Raw genomic sequence first — 25,437 nt, forward strand, 5'->3', positions numbered from 1 at the left:
TATTAAGTTTGCATCCCTGATACTTAACCCACATGGAGACTTGTTGAAAAGTCTCTGTCTAAAGTACAAAAACACAAATTTGTAAAAACAGTGATGCCATGCACAAGTATATTACGTTCACATAGTATTTTGGTAACTATTGGATAGGGTTGTGATGGTGAAGAAATTTTCCCACTGGTTAATTGACATGTGACAACATGGTATTACCATTGGTGGGGTTTAGTTAATTAACAAAACAAATAAAAATACACCATGCTATATGCCTAATGTAAAATAACAAAATACTTAGGCTACACAAAGTTTAAGCAGGTATATAAAACTGAAAATCGACAAACACTGTGGAAGCAAATATATATGAAACATAGAAAGTTTATTAGCTAAACATAAGAAAGCTTGGGGGCATGGCATATACACATGGATGTAAAGTAAAATAAATAAAATACACTAAATTTTAATAATGTAAAAATCAGCAAACACTGTGAAACCAATTAAATAAAAAACAAATACATATATTTATATATATATATATATATATATATATATATATATATATATATATATATATATATATATATATATATAAAAAACTACTTCCAAAACCACCTTAGATAAATGGCAAAAGTCAAAAGGCTTTTCAAAATCCCAAATATTGCAAACAGGTGCTTTTGCATTTCCAGTTTCTAAACTAAATGTTCTGCTGTCTTGTCTTTTACCATACTCTTCTTTTCAGTCTGCATGATTGACTCTCCTCACAGGACTGCCATGCTTAATACATCATTTTAATTTGTTTTACGCATCCTTGTGAATGGGGATCATTTTGACAACATTGTCATCAGTACATAACAAAAAAATTTATGTGAGTGGCAGAAGTTTAAATAGTTTATAAATCTTTGATCACGTACAAAATTAAAGCTAGCAGATGTGATGTCCTTAACAAAACCAATATTTACTTACTTTTGGCATTGATCAAGAGCTAATTTTGGACCCTGTTTAAAAATCTATAAAACACAGAAAGCTGCAATGGTTTAGATAGGAAAACATACAGAATTAATGTGATTTGGGAGAAAGTGGCAAATATTTTTCCCCCATGTACTACTTATGTTTACACTAAACTCTTTATTAGCAAATATTATGTAAGCTGGCGTTAACATATGCAACCCATAATTTAAGAATTCTTTCCTATGTTTAGGTTCCTGTCATTCAAACACTCTTTTAATGTGTGTAATGCAGCTTCTAGAATAAACAAACACCCAGCAGTGGGGCCAACTGTATGCATTAATTTTTAAATCTCTGCCCATTTTGTTTATGCACTATGAACAACCCTTAAAATGCAATAAGAAATCCACTTTTACCACCTGATGGTGCTTCTCTGTGTAGTTTAGGGGTTGTACTGCCCTCATTTACAGTCAATCAGTCATAAGCTTTATTTACCTATTGAATGTATGTCGCCTTAACAGATGATGGGATCCTGACATGGTTTTGTTGCAGGCTTAAACTGAAATTAGTTAGGCCCTTGGCCATGTCGAAAAGGCTAGTTTTAAAATTTCAAATAATCCAGAGAGTGACAACTGAAGGAGATTGGACTATAATGTTTGTATGTGAGCATTAGCAACTCCACTAAAACATGGGATTTATTTTCTGTGACAGAAGTGAATTTTTTTTTTTTTTTTTTTGGTGACAGATGTGCTGTGTTTGGGGAAATATAGAGGTGTCTATATATTACCCACATACTGCTTCGAATCAACCATTATTGTTCATTGACCATCAAACAGCTACCATCTAATAGAGGATCATCATCTTGGGGATGATGGGAAATAAGATGGACTTCTCAATCTGTTGGACTCCTGACATAATAAATTGATTATCCTTATGTCTCATGAATTTTGACAATGATGCTGAGATGCTCATTGATGTCTTTATAGTTCATGTCCATATGATGTCTGTAAAGATGTCTTGTTATAAATATTAAGCAGTCATGTTTAATAAATGAATAGTTCTTGCCATCAAGTCCAGGGCAACTGCCTCTCCACATGCATTCTAAACACTATTTGGTTTGGTTTATGAGTTTTAATACATTTGAGTAAGTATAGAGAGCAAAATATGGTACTTTAGAGATGCTACAGTAATTTCACGTCAATTTGACCATCAAGTTTTGCATCAGACTATTACTGATGGCAGTTTCATTCAGGCATTCAAAGGCATTTTGTTCTTGTGAAGTACAGTTCATGGCCTGTTCTTTCAGGTGTCTATATAGAAAGAGTGAAATGGTGAAAAAAGCAAGGACCCCATTTATAGATACTTCATCACTTGTTTAAACAGAAAGCTGTTAAGGGAAACCTGCAGTGCATCTTTGAATGAGGCACCTTTGCCTTTTCAAAGAAAATGCTGGAAAAGCTAGACTGAAGCTTAAATGGTCTTAACTGCATGCTTTAACATGTGTGAATTTTCTTAAGTGGAGGCAGAGAAAAAATTCAATACAAGCTTCTTGTGTTACGCTCAGTCTCATGTTTTGCAGTAGATGCTATCTTCAGTTTTATATATTATTATACACACTACTGTTCTCTTGTGGTCAACAAGGCTGCATTTATTTGATCAAAAACACAATAAAACAGTAATGCTGTGAAATATTGTCACAAGTTAAAATATTTTTTCTATTTTAATTTTATTTTAAAATGCAATTCATTCCTGTGATGACAAACCTGAATTTTCAGCATTCATTACTGCAGTCTTCAATGTCACGTGATGCTTCATAAATCAATATGCATATTCTAATATTCTGATTGATACAAGCTTGCTGAATTAAGGTGTTTGTTTCATTCAAAACAAACAAATTTAATATACTCCCTTTATATGGTCAGAGTACCGGTATATACAAAATAGTGGAGTCACTGAAAAGTTGGCATCTGGAAACAAATAAAGATCCTAACAGTATAAAAGTCTGCCAAGTTAATCTCTATGTTGTAAAAGTGTTGTTAGAGCCCTGCCTGGCAGAAGACCAATACAATTAATTAACTCAGTCATGGTTTACTAGTACTGAGTAATTTCTGACTTGTGGGTAATTAACTTGATTTACATGAATCTGAAGTAAACTATTTATGTCACTAGTATGACATAAATAACTTTTTAACAATTTCCCAAATTAATTAATTTATCTGCTATGAATGGCCCTGTGTTGGACATCATGAATTCTGGTAGCTTTTGCCACTGTACTGTTGTTGTAGGAAAAGTCCATATGTGTCTTGCAGTGAATTAATCACTCTTCTTTTCTCTCAGGCTGGTCCCGTAGCGGTGGAGCCATGTTCTGGGAATTGTGCTGCTGTGCAAACATTGCTGATGAGTCTTCCACGGGCATCTTCTGGAGTGCCTCCCCCCGGCCAGTGTGGTGAGAACTCTAAATTCAATGTTTACTTAACATTTTTCGCTCCATGTTTAATTTTAACATATGGTCCTATAATTATTTTTAACATACTTATTTTTCACTAGCAAAAATCTCTGAAACACAGTTTTAAAAAAAATGCATTAACTGGGAATCGAACCAAGGCTGAGGAATGTGGATTGAGTTTCATCTTAACGTGCACTTGCATAGATACATATACATAGATTTATAGCAAAACTCCCTGTAGCACAGTTTAAAAAAGAAAATAGCATTTGCATTGGCCGGGAATCGAACCCGGGCCTACCGCGTGGCAGGCGAGAATTTTCTACAGAATTTTAGGGGTGAAAATGGACTACAGGAGATATGTTTTTTGCAGTTTTTATGTGGCTTAGTTCAAGCTTTTCCATGGTGTAGGACATATCTTCAAACATTGCCCTAAGATGGTGATAAAGTAATATATTGTCCATTCTGTTATTAAGCACTTTTTCATCTTCCATGAGGCCTTTACAAAATTGATGTAAGAAAAATATATGGACATGTTATTGACAATCTTTAATTGTTAAGTTTAAAAAATAAGTATATGTTAAACTGACATGTTATACTGATGTTAATATATTTAGATGCCTACATCTTACTTTTGACAAGTGCATCTGCAAAAATGCTTATAAACATCTAAATGGCTAAAGTCTAATCTCACTGTAATCAGCACCAACTGGGCTATAATAATATGTGAGCAGCATGTATGTACATGATTGTGCTTTTGAGAAAACAATGTTTATGCGTGGTTAGTGAAAAAGTAAAAATGTTAAATCACTTGAATAAGGCCATACAACACAGCTTGTAGCCTAGAATTTTGTCTTTCTAAATTATGTGAAAATCATCTTTTTTACTCACTCACAGAAAACAATATATTTATTTATTTTTTCTAAGACACTTTTTGTTGGCAAAAGTCATATGCGAGTAGGCGTCAACTATCATGAATATCATTGTGATTTACACCTGAGAAGACAAAGGCCTGCATAATGAGCTGCATAATGAGCCTTTCAGTCAGCTGTGCCACTGTGAGTGAGGAGTTACAAGAAAGAATGTGAGGACAAAATAAATGTATATAATTTTATGTTTGTAGTTTAATTAGAATATATTTAATTATCCCACAAAATAATTTCATATTTACTTGCAAGTGCAGTTAAGCAGTTTATTGGGAACAATCAAAGCTGTCTTTCAAAGCTGAATTTTTAGCATCATTGCTCCAGTCACACAATGTTTTTTTCTACAAAACAAAACAAAAATACATTTATTGATATTATTATTATTATTAATGTGGAAAAGAGTTGAGAATATTTTTTTCAGGGTTTTTATTTATTTAAATTTTTTGGATAAATTGAAAGAACACCATTTTTTGTTGCATTTGTTACATTTACATTTACTTGTTGCATTTATATTATTTACATCAAGCTTTTGAATGGTATCGTGTATATTGTTATTGACTACGTTTACATGCAGCCAATAACCCGTTCAAAACCACAATATTAGCAATAACCCGGTCGTGCACGGCCATGTAAACACCAGCAAAAACTTGGATATGCTTATATCCCGGTTTTTAAAAACCGGGATATTATACCTGGGGTACCCCTTTTCTAACCCGAATATTTGGTCTTGTAAATGCGTTTCGGCATATCCCCATCAAAATGTGTGTTCTGCGCATGTTCTATTCGCAAGGAATCTTGGTCTTTTGAGTAATGTTGTCCGTGCGTCGCTATTTACATCAGGATATTGGCGACTGATTACACATTCCATGTATACAGGAGTAACTCTCTCTGCTCACGCATGTAAACGGGTTATCCCGAATGTTTCAGAAACCCGAATAGTGACCTTAACCCGACCATAACCCGAATTTTAACAGCTTGTAAACGTAGTCAATGAAACTTCATGTTTTACTTGATTATACATTTAGTCAGGAATTATAGTTTGGAAAAAGTCTAAAATGTGTACACGTTATGTGAAACCTAATACAAGTATATCAATAAATAAAAAGAGACTTATTTTTATGATCTCTGTTGGATTAAGCGCTCATTCTTTTTTCTGAGTTAACTGAGAAGATGCGCCAATAAACGCTGAAAATTAACGTGATTTGCGCATCTTCTCTATTAACAACGGCTCTGTGTAGTAACAGCTACTCTATGTGAAATCACGCACCTGATGGAATTAACCGCTGATTAGAGAACCGGCTTTACTGACGAGATGCGCATAACGATCGGGCGATCGTGATCGGAGCATCCCTACTGCAGACAGCATACCTTGTTTGTTATCTTTATTTTATAAGTGCACAAAGTTGTGTTGTTATTATTTATGTATAAAAAAAATAGACCCTTTACAGATTTGATTGATATATTGCTCTTATCTGTACGATCAAAACTGAAAGTGTAATTTAAGTTCTTTTCGGGGTTATCAGAAGAAAATTCCTCATCACTTGTAAACACGTGAAGCCACTCCAGAGGGTTAAAGGTGTAGTATGTAATTCTTGGCCACCAGGGGTCACTCAATCAAAATAATAACATAAGACGTACTTTGATGACGTCGGGAAAGAGCGTAAGGCTCATGGGAGTTGTTGTTCATTGGAACACGCGCCATGTCGCTCCCTATCATTCCTCACTCATTCTAACTTAGTATTTTGACAATCACGTCTTTTCGAACGGAGAGATATAGACGGTTTCAACGGCAACAACATAAACAAACGTTACTGCGCATGAGCGCTTTTGTGGACATAACTTAACTTCCGGTAGACTTCCAAATAGAATCAATAACAACAGCAAAGTCCCTCTAGAGTAGAGATTTTTTGTGAGCAAAATGTTTGCTGCGTGGATCCGACGGACTTAATGAAAATGCAAATTCATTATTTGCCAACAGTAGATGTTCTAAAGCATAGACATAAAGCGTGAGAAATAGAGGTTTCCCCAGTAACAGCTGTAAACGAAGCAGAGCTGGTACGCTCACAGGCTGCTATCAGGCATATAACATGCAAGTCTTCCTTCAGAAATACAGCGATATAAAAACACCTGTGCCTCGTTTTGATATTTAAACATAAATGAATTATTATTATTATTAAACGTGCGGTACGCAACGTTACTCAATGAAGTCTTTTTGAAAAAAGATCAGTTTTAAAATTGTGGCGAGTCTCAAAAAATAAATAAATGTATGGGAAACACATCCAGCAGCACATCCACCTGAGCCCAACTTCAGTCTACTCATAACCTTGCCTTTAACTGCGTTTGTAGAAGGCACCGCAGCCAGACCGATATACACGACCGTGCGCCCGATGAAACAGTCTATATGAATTATGAGACCCCTATCAAGTCAATATTCCATCTAGCTAGTAGTAATATATGTTAAAAAACACGGCCGCCTTTCGTTAATAATTATAATTACGTTATACTATGATATCGAACAAGTTAGAGAACTGCATTTGAAGCTACTTTATTCAGCTAGATATAGAACAAATGTAGATTTACATGAGAGCTAGTCCGTTTGCGTTTTACACAAGACATCATCGTTTCACAAAATATACGGATATATAAAGTTAGCTGAATGGATGCATACCTGTTTATCAGAATCCAAGCGAGTTCGGCATCTCTCTGTAGTTTCAGCTTGTCACGAAGCTCTCTCTATCTTGGAAATGCAACTCCAATATTTACCCGTGTCTTGTTGCTTCTCTTGTCCCAAAACCATCTCGGGTCATTTATTTCACCCGTGCGTTTGCGCTTCACAGAACATGCAGGCAAAGCATAATCATGATCCATAACTAAGTTATTGATTGAGGTTTAAATACGAATATAAACAATATAAATATAAAATATAATAGTCTCGATAAAGGCTACTACTTTTTCTTCTGCGTCTCGTCTTTGTTTCTGTTCACCTTTGTATTTGGCGATTCCGCAGGAAGTTAGATAAACTAGAGGGGTCAAAGTTTATATGACGTCATAGACGGGCGACAAAACGGAAATAAAGAAACGTGCCGTGTCTTCGAATTAAACTATAATTTTCTCCGGATTTGAAAGTTCGTGGAAACTGTCGGGATGATGTAAGTACACAACTAAAAAATATATATAACATAGATATAGTGATTTCTGCTATTTTTAAAGCAGAAAAATTACATATTGCGCCTTTAAGTCAAAGTTCACCCAGAAATGTAAAATTCTGTCACAATTTAAACACAAAACAAGATCCTTTGAGAAATGTTGGTAACCAAACAGTTGCTGGTAGCCATTGTCTTCCATAGTATGGGGTGAGGGGGAATTCAGTTACCAACATTCTTCAAAATCTCTAAAATATTTTATAATTATTATTATTATTATTATTATTATTTTTATTATTATTATTATTATTTTACTTTATTTATTTATTTATATATTTTTGCAAAAACAATTGCACCAACTGTTTCGAATTATAAGTATTATTATGTTTTAATTCAATTAAAAAAGTAAATAAATAAAAATAATAATTAACAGTGAGCATTACTTATGGGATGCTCTGTGCATCCAGATGGTGTAGTTATGACATCTGCCAGTTGGGACTAATTAGACTAACCAGCCAAACACTGCCCTTTGGTCTCTGGCTGTCTACATCTCATATTGTTCTCATCCTGTCTAACATAGATACCTTTCCTCACCCTTTCTCTTTTTCATTCTCTCATTTAATTGTCATTTTTTTCTGTCCTCGTACTGAGTTTCTTTGTCTCTGTGGTGTGGCTGTGTTCATCATGTAACTGTGATGAATGAACTGAAAAATGAGCTGCTGTAAATGGTACTGCAGCAGGAAGTAGCGGTTCAGAGATGCAACACTTGCGGCACTCTGCAAGCCAGCAACATCTTCTGACTGCAATATGACACTGACACCACTGCACCTCATTGAAAGACAGAAAGATAAAGAATGGGAGGGGTGGGAAAAAAGGAGAACGAGAGGAATAAAGGATTAAAGATGAGGTGAAAACAAGAGATAAAATGCATGTTGGTAGTCCAATACTGCTGACTGATCAGAGGAATATATCTGACAGGGATAATGTTATCCCCGAGGAAAATCAAATCCAAATACTCCAAAACATTCAGTAAATGTACGCCTTTATCTCTTAAGCCAGCCGCCTTATTCCAGCACGCTAACTGTGTGGTCTGTGAGGGCCTAATACCTGCTCTTTCATTTAATGAACACTGGCACATGTGAATCTGTAGGCTCCTGCGCTGCTGCTGCTCTTGATAAAGACTGAAAAGGCATATTTGGCCTGATACTCTTCACGCTGAAGGCATATGACAGATTTTTGGAGATGGTTTGGTTGGGATGCAGGATGCCTTTGTGTTTTACAGACACATATAGCAAGGGTGAATCATAAAATATGCAACAACATTTCACCTTGAATTACAGTAAAATTTAGAGCGATTCGGCCTGCAGCATGTGGTAATGTCACTCATAGATAATGGAGAATGTGTAAACAAGCCTTAAATCAAAAGAATGTTTATGTTCAATATTTTATCAGTGTTAAGGCAGAATTGTGGTTGCCTGAAGGTCTACTGAAGTGTTATTTTCTTTAAGAGGAAGTGTGTCATTGCTGCACCAATAGCGATGCCAAAAAGAAAAAAATAAATAATAATAAATATTGATGAAAACAATGATTTAAAAAGTTCTCCAAATTTCAAACAGTCCTATCTGTGCAGACTGTCTGTGTATAGCCTAAAAGTAACCACACACGTCATCTGTGCCTGAATTTGCTGTGCTAATTTATGGGTCTTCAAAGCTAGACCGTTGCATTCAGGAATTACTCGGAGAAGATTGAAAATAGCAATAAAAACATCAGAGATAAAATGACAGCACTGTTTGAGTTTGGACGGTAGGTAGGGGGGAAAAAAGCATAGGCTTCAGTTAGCAATTCCATTTGATGCTGCTATTGGTGCAGAAATGATGTACTTCACCTTTAACATAAAGAAGGGCTGTCAAAAAGTTAGGAGATTGCTTATGCACTTAGGCCTTTTGCGATAGTCGATAAAACAATTAATTGCACAATTTAAAAAAATTAGCTCGATAATTTTTTCGGCCGTAATAATTAATTGTTTCAATTTTTATTTAAATAATGTAACATGTAATGATGTGGGGTTAGTCTAGAACGCAGCCTGTGGACAGCCCGCGGTAGAAAACACCCTCTCCGATTGGCACGGTAATAAAGAGATAACGTCTCACTAGAGTGGCCAGCTTTGGGAGGAGCTCCTTTCATTTGCTTATGGATGTTTGCGTCTCAAGTGATATTGCACTGTACTTGCACTACTGCTTTATTTTAATACCGTGTAGCATATTTTGCAAGTAATAACGTTGCCCTTTCTCTCGAAATGGGCCTACTTTTCAATCGCTTCATTTGGCTTGCTCAGCTAAATATGTCTGTAGGTGTGTGGTTGCATGTGTGAATTCACACACAAACACACGCGTGCGTGCGTCGTTTTCTCCTTCTTTCCAAAGTGCTCGGGCAGTTGCGCTCCTGAGGCGTCGGTTGTTTGCTAAGCATCCATCAGCTGCGATCTCCTTTACAACAAGGACATTTCAGCAATTGATTTCCAACACCGAAAAACCCTTACTGTAACTCTGCTACAAGATTTATTTTCGAAGTTAAAAACTCAACAGTTTCACCCCGAAGGAAGCTGATTGAGTTGGTTCTTTTCACATGACCTGGTGCGCTTGCGTCATTCCGCTCTAGCGGTTAATAAACAGAACTGCTTGCGTCTTGCTGAAGAACATTGTAGCCGTATCTACTTCTCTCTGTTTATGTCTATGAAGAATCACAAAGGTACTGGGTTACTCCGCCGCGGTACCCCCGAAGCAATCTAAAATAGTCTGAATATAAACACTTATTATAGGTGCACCCTAGTGATTCAGGACAGGCTAAAAACACAGTTTGGAAAATGGATTCTTATTATATACATTTTGTAAATTTTGAACACATAAAAAAGTTACGGACCGCAGCTCTGATTGGTTGTTTCTTACCGGGAGCGGATTAATTTCTGCAAATGGCAATAGGACCACTGGGAGGAGCCAGAGGAGCTTGATTTTTTTCACAGATTATCTGTCTCATATTGTACTGTCAGGGCATAATGACAGGTTTAACAAATATGTAAAAAAAAAAAATTTTTACAAAAGTTACCTACTGCAGCTTTTACTCGATGATGTGCAGACGTACCTGAAAAAAATTAGCGTGTTGCGAGCGTATCTCTTCCATTATGAGCACGCATACCACATTTGAAATAACGAACTTGAGCGCCCAAAATTAAGTGATATGTGAATGTCCCCTTCATCGGTCAAAATGTTTACTTTCGGTTAAAGGTTAAACAGTCAATATAAGCATCCCTCATTTGCATATAAACTTAACATAACATACAAAATTAACAAATTTTAAGCCACACAAAGTCAACATGTTGTTATTTTTTGCTCTGAATCTGCCATAAAATAAAGTAAAAGTTTATTGATCTTTGAAAAGGTGTACTTGCGTTATTATGCCATTATCATTATATTAGTTGAAACTGGTCTTAGAACGACAATATTATCGTTTATCGCAAAAATTTCTTGGACAATTTATCGTCCAGCAAAATTTGTTATCGTGACAGCACTATATTCACTGGATCCTGTTGTACCGTAGGTCACTAGATACTTTAATAGTGGTTCAATATAAAATCAATGTTTGGATATGTAACATCAATTATATATTATAGATGTGTATAATGCAGCTTACTGGCAATTCAATACCTCTCAAGTGTGATATTTCTTAAAAGTTGTGGTGAAGGGTAAAGTAAGGAGATATGTCAATATAGAAGACATTTGGTGTGAATGGTTGTCTTAGCTTATACTTTTGCTTTCATCTGAAAAGCACTCAAGGAGAGGACAGATAAGGGTCATGCTAGATCAAATCTGAAATGTGGAGCACAAACAATTTCTCTGAAGAACAATCCATGTACAAAAACCCAGCTACCTGTACATATATATTTGCTCTTGAAAGTTTACATTGTATGAATGTAAATTACAGGCTGTCTTTTTATGTTTTAAGTTATTTAGATCAATAAATTGTGCTTTACGATTAACTAAAGACTTGTTATGCATAGTTCTTCTGTTTTGCTGTGTGACGACATTACATGTAGGTTAGGTATTGGCAAAATGTATTCATTTGTTCCTGAAGATTCTGTCTTAAGGCCCGTTCACACCAAGCATGATAACTATAAAGATAGCGATAAAGATATAGTTCTAAAAATCATTCTCAATATTGAATATCAATATATCGTTCTCAATATTAAAGAATAGCGGAGTCCACACCACAACTATAACGATAATGGCACAGAGAAACTATATCATTGGAATCACTTTCAGAACGATTTTCTTTTCTGATGAATGATAAAAACATTGTCAACCAATCAGAATCAATCCTGCTGTAATGAGCTCAAGAATTTAAAGCATCAGACGCGCGTCCGCTTAGAATACACAGACAATATCATTCGCTGGTTTGGACGCTAATATCATTATCTTTATAGTTATCATTCTTGGTGTGAACGGGCCTTTACTCTTTCATTTCCCCAGAACAGTCCAGCAGTAGTGTGGCATCTTGAGTTTGTCTTTTGGTGTTTCTGTTCCTCTGTATGTTGTTTAGAGAACCTACTTTTGGTTGTTTCTCTTGCTTAAAAATGATTTAGATGGCAATATTCAGGCTTTTTAGTAATCTAAAAAAGTAGACGTTCTAGTAAAGTTTGGGAAGCTATAAAGAGAATTTGGAAGAGACTATAAAAAGATTGCTTTTTTCTCATTCATCTCAGTCTTTTCCTTGACAAGGGAAATATTTCAGACAGCAGGTCTGCAAAAAGCATTAAAGAGAATAGCTTTAGACTTCTCAGTGTACTTGTTTGGTTTATAAATTAGACGGTCATGTGGAGGTCATATTCCTCTTGAGCCATGAGTGATATCACTTCCTGTCTTTTCATCCTTTGCACTGTCAGCATCTTCTCACATCTCGTTTTGGGCCTTTAATTCACCTTTTAATGCAAACTCGATTCAAAGTTATGGATTGCAATCAAAATGAAAGCCTATTCGCAACCCATTTTATGTCTGTTATGAGACATATTTTTAAAGTGAAACTTGATGTTATCTTGCAGAAATCGATTTTACTGTACCAGAATAGAGCCTGATAGAGTGTGAGTTTGCAGAAACAATACTTAAATAACTATTTGGAATACTGCTTAAAATTAGCTGCAGCATTCAAACATTTGGAGTCAGAGAAAGATGTTTTAAAGAAATAATACTGTTAATAACAAAGGTCATGTTAAATTGATCATTGATTGATTGACCCTTACAAGCACTCGCACATCCACACTTGGTGAATGTAGCAAGTTTCACACTAAGAGTCAGGTACATGCAGAACATCTGTTTGTAAGATACCAGATTGATTCTCCTGTCAGTACAACCACAGCTCTAAGACAACGTATCAGCAGAGTACTTGCAAAAGACATTCCCACTTTTCATCCCTCTCAACTGTTTATTCAGATGAAGAGGTACACCGCCAGTGACTGGGACAGTCAAAAGAGGTTATAAAGTGAACAGGTAGCAGTAATAAAACAGAGTGAGGTCATATGTAATTTTTTAAGTGGGAAATTTCAGACAATAATTTCAGACTCGGTGTGCAATGACCTTTAACCCTGTCAATCAGAATATAGGTTGATGACCATGACATTGGCTGACAGTTTTAGAGAGTATCCTCCCAGTATGCTTTTCCCGTGTTTTTTTTTTTTTTTTTTACGAGAAAGTCTGCAGTGTCTCTATATTGCCTGTTTACCCTTTTAAAATTTCCATTTAGTGCATTTAAAGCACAGTCAGCACCGTAGGGAAGTCGCATAGGGAGTGAATTAGAGTGCAGTCTTTTGATAGTTTTATAAGTGAGCAACAAAGCCAAATTGATTTTATTCTGACCTGCTTTATCTGCAACTACAATCTGTCATGGCAGACTGACTTATTTATAACCTTTTCAAGCAAATGCCTTTCAGGGTACTTAAAAAATATTCCTCTTTGTGGAATCATAATGCTTATCATTTTGTAAACAAAAATAATATTACAGGTTGTCTTGGCTTCTGTACAGCATGTTGCATAAGTATTGCCAGATTTAGATATTATCATTCAAAAGTGTAACTGTTTCTAGGTATATAGGTTGTCACTGACCAGCACATAGTTGATATGCTGAATTTGTATGACAAGATTTCAGTTCATTTAAAAAAAAAAAACTTGTTATTAGAATGTTATTAGCAAGTATACACAGGTTACTCAAGTGAATGAAAAAGAAAAGAAATAGACATAAACTACCATTTTAAAAGGAAGTATTAAACTGACTAAACGTAAATGAAAATAAATAAACAATCATAATCATAAACAATCATAAACAAGTCATTAACAATTTTAAATAAATGCTGCTCTTTTGAACTTTGTTCACCAAAGAATCAGTTTCCACAAAAATATTATACAGCACAACTGTTGTCAGCATTGATAATTATAATAATTGTTCCTTGAGCAGCAAAGCAGCATATCAGAGTAATTTCTGAAGGATCATGTGACACTCAAGACTGAACTAATGTCTGCTGAAGATTCAGATTTGCCATCAAACACTGTAGTTAAAATTTGTAATATTCACAGATGAAAATTTTGTAGGCCTACTTAAGAAGTTATGTGCATTTCTTAGAATGAATTCAAGCAGGATAAATGTCAAGCCAAATGAGCCTGTGCTTATATTTCCTCTAAGCTACACAGTATTACACCATATTTTAGATTTGAAACATTTAACTTTTAATATTTTTATATTAGCCTAAAGAAATGGTGGTTTACTTTTCATCTGAGCATTAAAAGTGATTTTTATTAAGTATTTCATTTATTTTAATAAAACGTGAGGCACTGTATAATTTCACTCCCATTATTTGGGCCTAAATAAAAATAAAGAAACAAATAAATTAAACCGGACTACAATTTAGTTAAATCACCCTAACTGAAAAGAATGGACGGTTTAATAAAACGTCCTCACGTTTAAACTTAGGTTCTCTTAAACGCAAGTTCTAATCAACAAAGTGCACACAATGTAAAAAGAGCTTTATTAATTGAGAACTTTAGCTATTTTACAGCAAGCCGCCTTTACTTGATTTTATACATTTATATATTTATATAAAACTCAAAAAAAAAAAAAAAAATGCAGACGTGTATACTATTCCTTAAAATATCAGAGTGCCATATTTGTGCGGTGTGATGCACAACATTAATTATTTGTCATATTTTATCTTCCTTAAAAATCTTGTTTGGTTTTATTTTGTATAATTGCATGTAAATAGTAATTAACTTTGTAATGCATATGCAAAATGTGAAACTGCAATTTTATTCACAGTCTATAACATTTTATAATTATTTTTGATTTAATGCAAAAGAGATTTATTAAAACAAGTATATGAGAGTAATGCATCCATTTAATCTTGATCAAAAACAACTAATGATCAGCGATTTGTAGCGACATCGGGCATTAAATTAACATCAACTAGCTGTCTCAGTTGTAGTCTTGTGAAAATGTAATTTTAATGCGGATCCCATGCTGTAACCTAAAAGAAATGTGCTCTATTACTATTTATATTCAAGTTTTTGTCCGGAAAATTATTAATGTGCATGCATGACAGGGAGTCGTCTTCAAGATCACTTAAATTTTTTCCTGATAATGAAATAACTTAAAATTGGGGTGCCTCACATACATGAGAAATATATCTACAAAATCTTGAAATCTCTACTTTTAAACGAACAAATTCAAAATGAAAGCAAATACTCCCTGATTATGTAATATGTGGAGGTTGCATTTCTCTTTAAAGGCACGTTTCATGTGGAGAGAGTTGGCACCATGAATGTCATCTTGCAGCCGACAAGAAAACATTAGTTCATTAATAAATAATTAAAATATCTCCTTTTTCACAATTATTAGGTTACTTCTGCCTGTGCTTTGTGGCAAACTAAATGCGTGTGTATATTCCTTCTAGACATCTCTGTTGAAGTTTTTAAAACATTTTATAAGCATTTGCAAAAATTCTGCTTACAGAATGGTCTGTAACAGAGAGATGTCAGATCCTTTTTTTTTTTAATGGTCAACCTTTCTCCATTCTGCAGATACTGTTGCTTCTGGTTTGTGCATGGTAAATCACAGAAAGTCTACAAAATATGTTGTCTCCCAAAAAGGTATTTTTTGTCAAGTCCGTAACATGTGTATTTCCAAAATCTAAAATAGTCTATAAAACACATTCATAGACGGACACTTTTCTGATGTCTGTACTCTGTTTGGGATTTACAAAACATAAAGAGATGGTTCAAATATTGGTAATGAATACATTCTGTTAGAATTTAACAAAATATAAAAACTGAAAATAGTACAAAGCAACGCATTAAGATCAAAAGTTTTTATCTCTTTGGCAGACTCACGTCTCTTTCAGCCAGTTTCTTTGTCTCGCTCTAAGAGGCGCCTCATGTCTCCTGAGAAAAAAACAAAACCATATTATATTGTATGTAATACTCTGTATGCTGTTGCAAAAATTGCAGAAGCCAAACCAATGGACACGCTGTATCTAAAAAAAAAAAATTAATAAATAAAAAACAGCAAACTGCAGAATACACAAATCTGTATTAATAATGTTATGTATTATTAAAAAAACACAATCAGGATTTCTAAAATCACTTCTACCACTGGACCATAGATGAACTTGATAAACCAAACTTCCATTATCCATTGCATGTTTGCGCATTTAAGACAGACACGTTCTCATGTCCCAATAATAAAAATAAGAGTGTCATCAAGCAGATAATTATTGTGTGTTTATTATAGTATTCTAATTTTTATCTAATTGGCCTTTAGAGCTTTGCATTTCAGCCCGAGCTCGACATGTTCAGACAGACATGGCAGAAAGTGCATCCAGTTTATTTTCTCTATTTAGCAAAAGCACATTTTGTTGATATTCATGTGAGTTTACACAAAAATAAGGGTACACCATTTACAGTTCTGAATGAAATATTAGTCTTATATGTATGAGCAAAAAAGACGGCGTACTTCAAGTTGTTTCCACTGTTATGAAGAACAGGATGAAGGGATCGCACTGGCGCCTGTATTAGCCTAATAAGCGTGCTTCAACTTCCACTTTCAGCACAAATGCTTTGATATAAGCCTAACAGTGCACTTTTAATTAAATGTTTAAAATAACATTGTAGTATGCTTTAAGTGTTCTATATCTTCAGATTTTATTTTAAGCCGTGATGATTGGAAAAGGCTAAATTGGTCAAACGTGATTGACTCAGAATTAAACTCATTGACTCATTTTTCTTAATAAGGAAACAATGAGAAATGTAACTTTTAAATTAAAAACAAAACTGAACTATTTTAATGGCGAGAGAGAAAAGAGACACGGGCTCCAGTCATACTGTAAGCTGTCGACCAAGCGCCAGCATAGGACTTAAAGGGTAAGTTCAGCCAAAAAGGAAAATTATTCAATTTATGACTCACCCTCATGTCGTTCCAAACACGTAAGACCTCCATTCATCTTCGGAACACAGTTTAAGATATTTTAGACTTTGTCCGAGAGCATTCTGTCCCTCCACTGAAGGTGTGTGTACGGTATACTGTCCATGTCCAGAAAGGTACTAAAACATCGTCCAATTAGTCCATGTGACATCAGATGGTCCGTCAGAATTTTTTGAAGCATCGAAAATACATTTTGGTCCAAATATTGCAAAAACTAGGACTTTATTCAGCATTGCCTTCTCTTCCGGATCTGTTGTGAGCGCGTTCACTGCATTGTAGTAATATCCGGTTTGCGAACGAATCACTCGATGTAACTGGATCTTCTTGAACCAGTTCACCAAATTGAACTGAATCGTTTTAAATGGTTCGCGTCTCCAGTAAGCATTAATCCACAAATGACATAAGCTTTTAACTTTTTTTAATGTGGCTGACACTCCCTCTGAGTTAAAACAAACCAATATCCCAGAGTAATTCATGTACTCACACAGTACACTGACTGAACTGCTGTGAAGAGAGAACTGAAGATGAACACCGAGCTGAGCCAGATAACGTACGAACGAGTAACTCGATCATTCTCAATCTCCATTTACAAAACAAAATATAATTCCAGTCAGTTTGCAACGCCATGGCCCTGCAGCGCCGGTAATAGGCATTTTGGTTGGCAACCTACTGTATTATCGTCCCTGTTTTGATTTCAGCAAATCAGTTTGAGCGAACGCACATAACCTGATTAATATTCATGAATCCAGCAGCTCATTAATCCTTAGTGACTTTTATGGCTCATTTCATTGCTGACTCCTCTGTCACCATACAGGATTATGCTGAGTATGTGACTGGGTACATTACCACTTGTGTTGATAACATTGTACCCACCATACAAGTCAGGAAGTTCCCCAATCAGAAGCCCTGGATAAACAGTCAGGTACCTCACATGCTGCGTGCTCAATCTCTTGCATTTACATCAGGCAACGAGGCAGAGAACAAAGCTGCAAAGTACGTAGTGAGAAAAGCCATTACAGTGGCTAAAAGACAGTACAGAGAGAAGCTGGACAGTTTCTACTCTAATGCTGATGCTGGGCGAATGTGGCAAGGCATGCAGCATCACAGACTACAAGACCACCACAAGCATTACTGTTAGCTCTTCAGACAGCCTACTGGTTGACCTCAACACATTCTATGCCTGCTTCGACACAGAAAGGAGGCACACACACACTCGGACCACTCAACTCCCCCCTACTGTTAGCTGCGGTACACAATGGTTGAGGAAAATCATCCCAGATGATCTATATTGATTATAGCTCCGCCTTCAATATGGTCATCCATCAAAAAATCACCCAAAAACTGAGAGTACTTGGACTACCCCCCACACTTTGTGACTAGCTCCAAGACTTCCTGACTGGCAGACCCCAGTCTGTTTTGGGAAATAGGACCTCAGACACTGTCATAACAAACATTGGAACCCCACAAGGGTGTGTTCTCAGTCTCATCCTCTACACATTGTTCACACATGACTGTGTAGCCTTCCACAAGGACAACACCATATTCAAGTTTGCTGATGACACAGCAGTGATAGGACTGCTCACTGGCGGGGATCAAGCAGCCTACAGGAGAGGTGGCCAGTCTTGTGACATGATGTTAGGATAACAATCTTACCCTCAACACAGACAAGACAAAGGAAAGGATAGTGGACTTGAGGAAAAAGAGAACTCACCAGCCACTGTTTATCCAAGAGCTTGAAGTGGAGAGGGTAAGCAGCTTTAAATAACTGGGGGTCCACATCAGTGAGGACCTCACCTGGACACTCAACTCCACCCAGCTGGTTAAGAAAGCACAACAGCAGCTGTACTTCCTGAGGAGGCTGAGGAAGTTTGGCATGTCACCTAAGACCATTAACAACTTCTACAGCTGTGTAGTTGAGAGCGTCTTGACCAGTTACATCACTGCGTGGTATGGCAGCACTACATTGAGGGACAGCAAACGTCTGTAGAGAGTGATGAAGACTGTTGAGAAGATCATTAGGACTCCACTGCCCTCTATGCGGGCCATTTACCATCGCCATTTACCAGAGTCCACAGAAGAGCTGCATCCATGATTAAAGACCCCACCCACCCTCAACACAGACTGTTCACACTCCTGCCCTCAGGATGGAGGTTTATTAGACTCTTCAACAGGTAGCTAGCTAGTGGATTTAAATATTTGTAATGTTAGTACTGTATTTAAAAAACGGTGCCATTTTACAAATTTTCTTTACAATTTACTAGTCAATTGCCAAGGTGTCCGTAGAGGGTTGAAACTATATTATTACATTTCACAATATCACTGTTTTTGCTGTATTTTTGATCAAATAAATGCAGCCTTGGTAAGCATAAGAGATACAGTTTTGAAACAACTTTTAAGCAGTAGTGTATAACAGTGAAATAAGTGGCAGGAGGTTCTGGAGCATGCACCGCCAACTCTGGAAAAACTGTAGCAGACGCCATTGCCTCTGGAGACACAGCTGTAAGCACCACTAACTTTGGAGGTTCTGCAGCATCAGCATCATAGTGGACGCCACCGCCTCGGGAGCTCTGTGGTGATGTACGCAGCCCAAACATACCATAAAGTGATCCCCAGTATGGGAAGTGCTACAGACAGGGAAATCAGTTCAGGAACAGAAGGATTCAGGACTAGAATGAATGGTCTTTGGGGATACCAGCTGTGCCTGCTGATATCAGCGGTAGATGCACTGTTAAAAGTGCATTCACGCTGGATGCCAGTCAGGAATACTGACGAACTAACCTCGGAGATCTGGGTGTAACAGGCAGGAAGTGACGTGACTCTGGACGAGCAGCTTTGATGTGACAGGTCTCTGCATGGTCAGCTGTGCCGTGACGAGACTCTGGACGATCAGCTGTGATGTGACGAGACACTGGACAATTGGCTGTGACATGATGAGACTCTAGAATGGCAGCAGTGACCAAATGGGACGTTGTTTGCCGCCATTTTGCGAACAGACTCTGCTGTCTTTGCCATTATGTGAGAGTGCTCTGATACGGCCGCCATTCCACGAGCTGATTGAATCACTGGAGTAGCAATCATTGTACTCGAGTGTCCTGGAGCTTGACTAAACTTTGCGTCTGCCATTACTGGCATTGATGCAACATTGCGCTCTTCCTCCATGACACCCACAGTCCATAAACAGACAACAAAGCGTAGTCCAAAAATTGTGATGTATGCAGACCCTCGTGAAAGAGCTGAAATTTATTTGTATACACCAACAACAAAACAAACAGACAACAAGTAGCACACATGCTATGGTCTGGGGCAAGCAAAAAATTCTCCAGAGGCAGCGAAGGCCAAAAGAGCAGATGGAGTCTCCAGCTTTATCCACAAGCTCTCCCTCCAGGAGCCAAACAGAGCAACCAAGTGATTGATGACAACTAGGACCAGATGATCTTCATTAAGCTTTTGCATGGAGTAGGGAGAAGAGAGATGGACAGAAAACAAAACACTGCCAAGACAAACCGTAATCAACATAGCAGCAATATCAAATACCGCAAAAATAACACCAAATAAAACAAAATAAAAATTACGCCTGGGGATGTAACACCATTGATTAATGCCATCACAGAAAACAAAACAAAAAAAAAACAGTCTGGTTACTGTGTAAAGCGATCATGTGCCTTGTTTAAGGATTAATAATATTCTTGCTGTGTCCATACCTGGCCAATGTCCTTTTGAAAAGTTGATGATTTCTTATGTGGCCGAGTATTCTGTAATGGAGTGAACAGGTCGAAAGGCATGCGGGTCCATTTGAAAAGCTTTATTTAAAGACGTGGTCAAAACAGGCTAGGGTCAGACAATGGTGCACGGGTATATAGAGGGCAAGACAAAAGAGAACTACAGTAAACAGGCGTCGGACAATCAACTGCAAAAGTAATATAACAGGGCAGGACTGAGAGATAATCCAGGGTCTCTGCAATAGTTCAGGCAGGGGCAAACAGAGTTCAACCGGTAAGACAAAAAGGAAATCCAAAATACACAGGCAAAAATCTGGTGGCGAACGGACGGAAGACCAGGGACAGGATTGGTGACAGAGAGCACATTTTCCATATCATGCATTTAGTTTTATTTATTTTTACTTATACCTTTACCTTAGACTACTTAAAGGTCCCATATTCTTAAACTTAAAATTCCTGGCTTTTTTTCATGACAACTTGGAAAGGGTCTAGGTGCTACTGTATGTAACTACTATATAAGTTTCAAAACAGTCAATCCACCGTCAAATGCACACAGCCTGAATAAAGAAGCTGTGCGTTTTCACGTGCCGTGACTTCCGTAAAAATGTGACGTCAGAACAACTCAGACACTGCCTTTAGTCACTACCTCGATCACTGCCCATCGTCCCACCAGACAACATTGCATTCCAGGGGTAAAATAGTTTTTTTTAGAGGGGTTCCCCTGGTAAGATTCACACTTCAGGGTTTAAAAATTATGTTTCTGGAAGCTAAAGGTGTAGCATCCCACTGAAGCGATGCTTCTTCTGAAGACTTCTTAGATGTGTTCGACTTAAAGTAGTGCTGCTTAGACCGATAGGTGTGTGTCAAGTACCACGAGAGCGATAAGAGACCAGACGTCTACTTATGGTTTCTATCGCCGTACTTTGATGTCATACACTGATCAACCTTCAAGTCGAACACACCTCTTTACTGTCACATGACAGTCTTATCGCATCCTCTGTGGTAGAAAAAAATATTTTTTTCATATTGCTATATTATCAATGCGATTCAGCCCTCTATTGTAATGGGCCATTATATGTTTGCTGCTTATAGATGTTACTACACTTCGAGTGAAGTCAACCTGTGGCTAATTCAATTGAATGGGCATGATTTGGAAAGGCACACATGCCTTAATAAAAGGTCTAACAGATGATAATGCATATCAGAGCAACAAGCCCTGAGGTCAAAAGAACTGCCTTTAGAGCTCAGAAACTGACGAAAGTTGTCACAAAGGTTTTTTTGTTTGTATGGGTTTTTTTTTTTTGGTTTTTTTTTGTGCTGTATGGACTGTAAATTGATGTGGGGGAAAAAAGTAATTTAAAGAACTTTAACATAAGGCTGCAATGTCACAAAATATGAAACAAAATAATACTTTTGTACTTTTGTAAGGCACTGTGTATTATTGATTGTTTATGAATGTTTATGTTAAGGGTGTTGCGCAGTGATACACAGACCTGTTGGGTGAAGTGGTCATAGCTGTACTGTATCGTGAATAAAACACAGCTGCTGACCAATCAGAATTGAGGACTGGAACTCCCTTTTATTAATAAATATCATTATCTGTCATGTGGCAGTAGCTACCTAAATAGCTACAGAAAAAAATATGAAACGCCATGAGGGTGAATAAATAATGACACAACTGTCATTTTTGAGTAAACTATCCATTTAATTGCTGTGGGCCTCTGAGAGGATGGTTTAAAACCTCTTTGGTCAGCAACTGAAAGGCAAGATCTGAGGTCTGCTAATGTGGAAAGTGATATCAGCTGTATCCAAGATTTATAGTAAAATTAAGCAGCAAATATAATTATAAAATATGCCACTTAAAGCTCAGTCATTTCAGCTAAAGAAAAAGAAAAACTTTGTCTTTTCTTCACTTCTTCACTTCTAAACACCATTAGCATTCATTACAGCACTGATGTTTGCATGCTAGCACTGTAAGCTGTTGTCACCTATGCTGTCAGGCCTGTGTTGTACAATAAACACCAAGTGAGTTCATTACCTTAACCTTAATCACACAAGTAACATTGAAGTTAAATTATGTTGTTGACCCCCCACCACACCAGATCTCTCATCCAGCCAATGGCTTGAGAATGACGGGTGAAGTCATTATGACTCAAGGAAATAGAAAGTCAGGTTGAGAGTGTATCCCCTCTCAGAGTAACCTTGGCGTCACACTGAGGCTGGAGTGTGGCTGATTGCTTGTGGAAAACACTCATCATTTGAAAGAGTGACCTTGGTGTGGCATAATGACACTTTGTGAAGAGGCAGGTGGTGCGAAGAGACAGCTGCTCATTCGGCTCCCGCAGAGACATTCTTCCGATTATCTCTGGAACTTGTCTCACGCACATTGCTCACAGCAAACGCAAGCAGTGGCGGGAAGGCATTTATGCTTCACGTGGACAAGACAACGGCCGTTTCCAATAATGGAGGAGCTGTAAAGGGTTCATTTACAGTGATGCATGCCTCGGGTCAACAAAGTCTTTCTGATTACCTTTAATGGAGTTCTCGGATTCGCACATCCTGTCTCAAAGTGCAGGATTCATCAGGGCTAATCATGCAAGCAGTTCACCTGCCAAAGATCACAATAATGAGTTTGATTTTCCATTAGCCAAAAGCACTTTAGCCTTCTCCTCATGCGCACCTGATTTGACTTACCCTCGCAATTAATTCACTTGAGACGGACAGCTCTCCTCGGCGGAAAACATTTTGTTCCTTAGAGGATCTCGTCCTATTGTTATGTACAATGTGTGCTGTAAATAAATCCATCTTATTCAAATACTGGGTCAAGAAGGTGAATTTGAACTTTGATATTTTGAAAAAGCAATTGAAAGAAATTACAATCACTACACTACAATCGTGCTTTGGTGGAATAGTGCAAAAATATTAGGTCTATCTATACAAAGTTGTACATTTATATGTTGTTTGTTTGTTTCATTCATTCTTGTATATAAATTATTTATTATATATTTTTTATTCATCTGTATTTAGTTAGTTGTTTTATTCTTTCATTTTACTTATTTTTTCAATGCAGGCTTTATTCAGTCACAACTCTATTTCTTACTAAAGATCACATCTGAAAGTTATTAGCTCTCATGTGTGCTTATTGTAAATACGTTCAAGAATTAAGCTTTAAACTCGTCAGGGTAGCCAGTATTCAATAGGAATCTCTGATGTGTAAAACATCAACACATGCTGTCCAAATTACACAAGAGCTCAAAGAGCCTCTGCTCTTTCTCAGAGCTTCTGTCCTGAATACACATTGAATGATGAATGTGGCCTGTAGCATTATGAGTCTGATCAAACTATATCAGATACACCACATTGTTCCCTCATTTCAAGATAACAAAGGTAAACAATGAGCTTTCAGAGGCTTTTTTATCTTAGATCTTACATGTACAAACAGAAAAACACCCCTTCTGCAATACTGATAATCTTATAATTTTATCCCAGTAATAAACATTGGCACTTTTTCCTTTAAAACATTTATTTTTGCTAGTTTTCACATGTATTTTAGCATAGATTTATATGATTTTCATCCGAGCTGTGATGCTGTTTGGAATGTTTTCCAAAATTCCCAGTTGTCAAAAGTGTATACATTTGTAGAAAAAAAAAAAACACAATAAATATCAATGTGATCTGCACTGATGGTTGTAAGATGAGCTTGAACTGCTGTGATATTGACAGAGACTGAGGTTTGTTTGTTAAGTGTCGGTGTGTTCCTATCAGGATGCTGTGCCTCACCTGCTGCACTTCTGAGTCCTCTTCTTTGAAACTCACTTCCTTCCCATTCTCACATCTCTTCCTTCTCCCCACAGGCATTACCATAGCCAGTGCTCTTACTGATACATCGCAGCAGAGGGCCGGCGACTTCAAAGACAAGGGCTTGAGTCTAAAGAGCCGTAAACAGCAGCACACGGTGCACCAGGGAACCTGCGTTTGAACCAGCCCACTGACTTCACTGGACACACTGATTCTCAGCTTTTTTTCTCCTTCTCTCTCGTTCGTTACCACTACAAGGAGATGGTGTTGATGAGCGGGGAGCTCTTGAAGTGTAAATGACAAAGGAGGGTCGAGACATTAGTAGTCCGTGTGTGGCTCCTCCTGAATTGCACGCTCCATAGTGGAGCTCGTATTCCCTCAGTATTGCTTGAACCTCTGTGGAGGACATCTGCATTTTGATTGCACCCACTGGGTTTCTGTTTTCAACAGCTGTTTCTCTAAAAGGGAGGGAGCGTGTAGATAAAACTCCCTCGGACCCAAATTAGTAACAAGTTTCAGGCCAGAATTAATCATCTGATTCAGAATAAACCTGCCTCTACTTTCAGGTTTTTTGTCTTGTTATTTAGTAAAATGTCTGTTGATGACTCTTTAATAGACTAATTATCGTAAGCCGAGAACTGTATTTGGTACATACTGTATGGTGTTTTGTAATGGTCTTGGTCTGTGGAAAGTTTAATTTTAGTGATTAGATTGGATTTGTCTTATAAAACTGATATTTGGGTCTTCTAGTGGCCATACACAAACTCATGCACTTGACCACATGAAATTAAAACTGGAGTTTTGGGCTTTTTCTCCGTATATTTTAGATTTGAGGTTGTCTAGATGCTACACTGAAAAGGTTTTGGTATAGGATTCACTCATAATTACAAAGAGCAAAAAGGAACATACTGAAATAAAAGTTTTTTTTTTTTTTCAAGTAGAAGGACTGTAAATATATA

At 36.9% G+C, this 25,437-nt stretch overlaps 1 protein-coding gene across 1 annotated transcript in view; it reads left to right on the plus strand.

Annotated features, from left to right (window-relative positions):
- The window catches only part of atrnl1a (attractin-like 1a), a 314,332-nt gene extending 288,895 nt beyond the window's left edge, over positions 1 to 25,437 (plus strand). The window contains exons 29-30 of the mRNA XM_052572190.1: positions 3,274 to 3,382; positions 24,535 to 25,437. Coding sequence (XP_052428150.1) covers positions 3,274 to 3,382; positions 24,535 to 24,659 — 234 coding nt within the window. The 3' untranslated portion in view covers positions 24,660 to 25,437. The remainder of the gene's footprint in view (positions 1 to 3,273; positions 3,383 to 24,534) is intronic.

The sequence above is a fragment of the Carassius gibelio genome, chromosome B13 (assembly GCF_023724105.1).
Source record: "Carassius gibelio isolate Cgi1373 ecotype wild population from Czech Republic chromosome B13, carGib1.2-hapl.c, whole genome shotgun sequence".
NCBI classification, from domain to species: Eukaryota; Metazoa; Chordata; class Actinopteri; order Cypriniformes; family Cyprinidae; genus Carassius; species Carassius gibelio.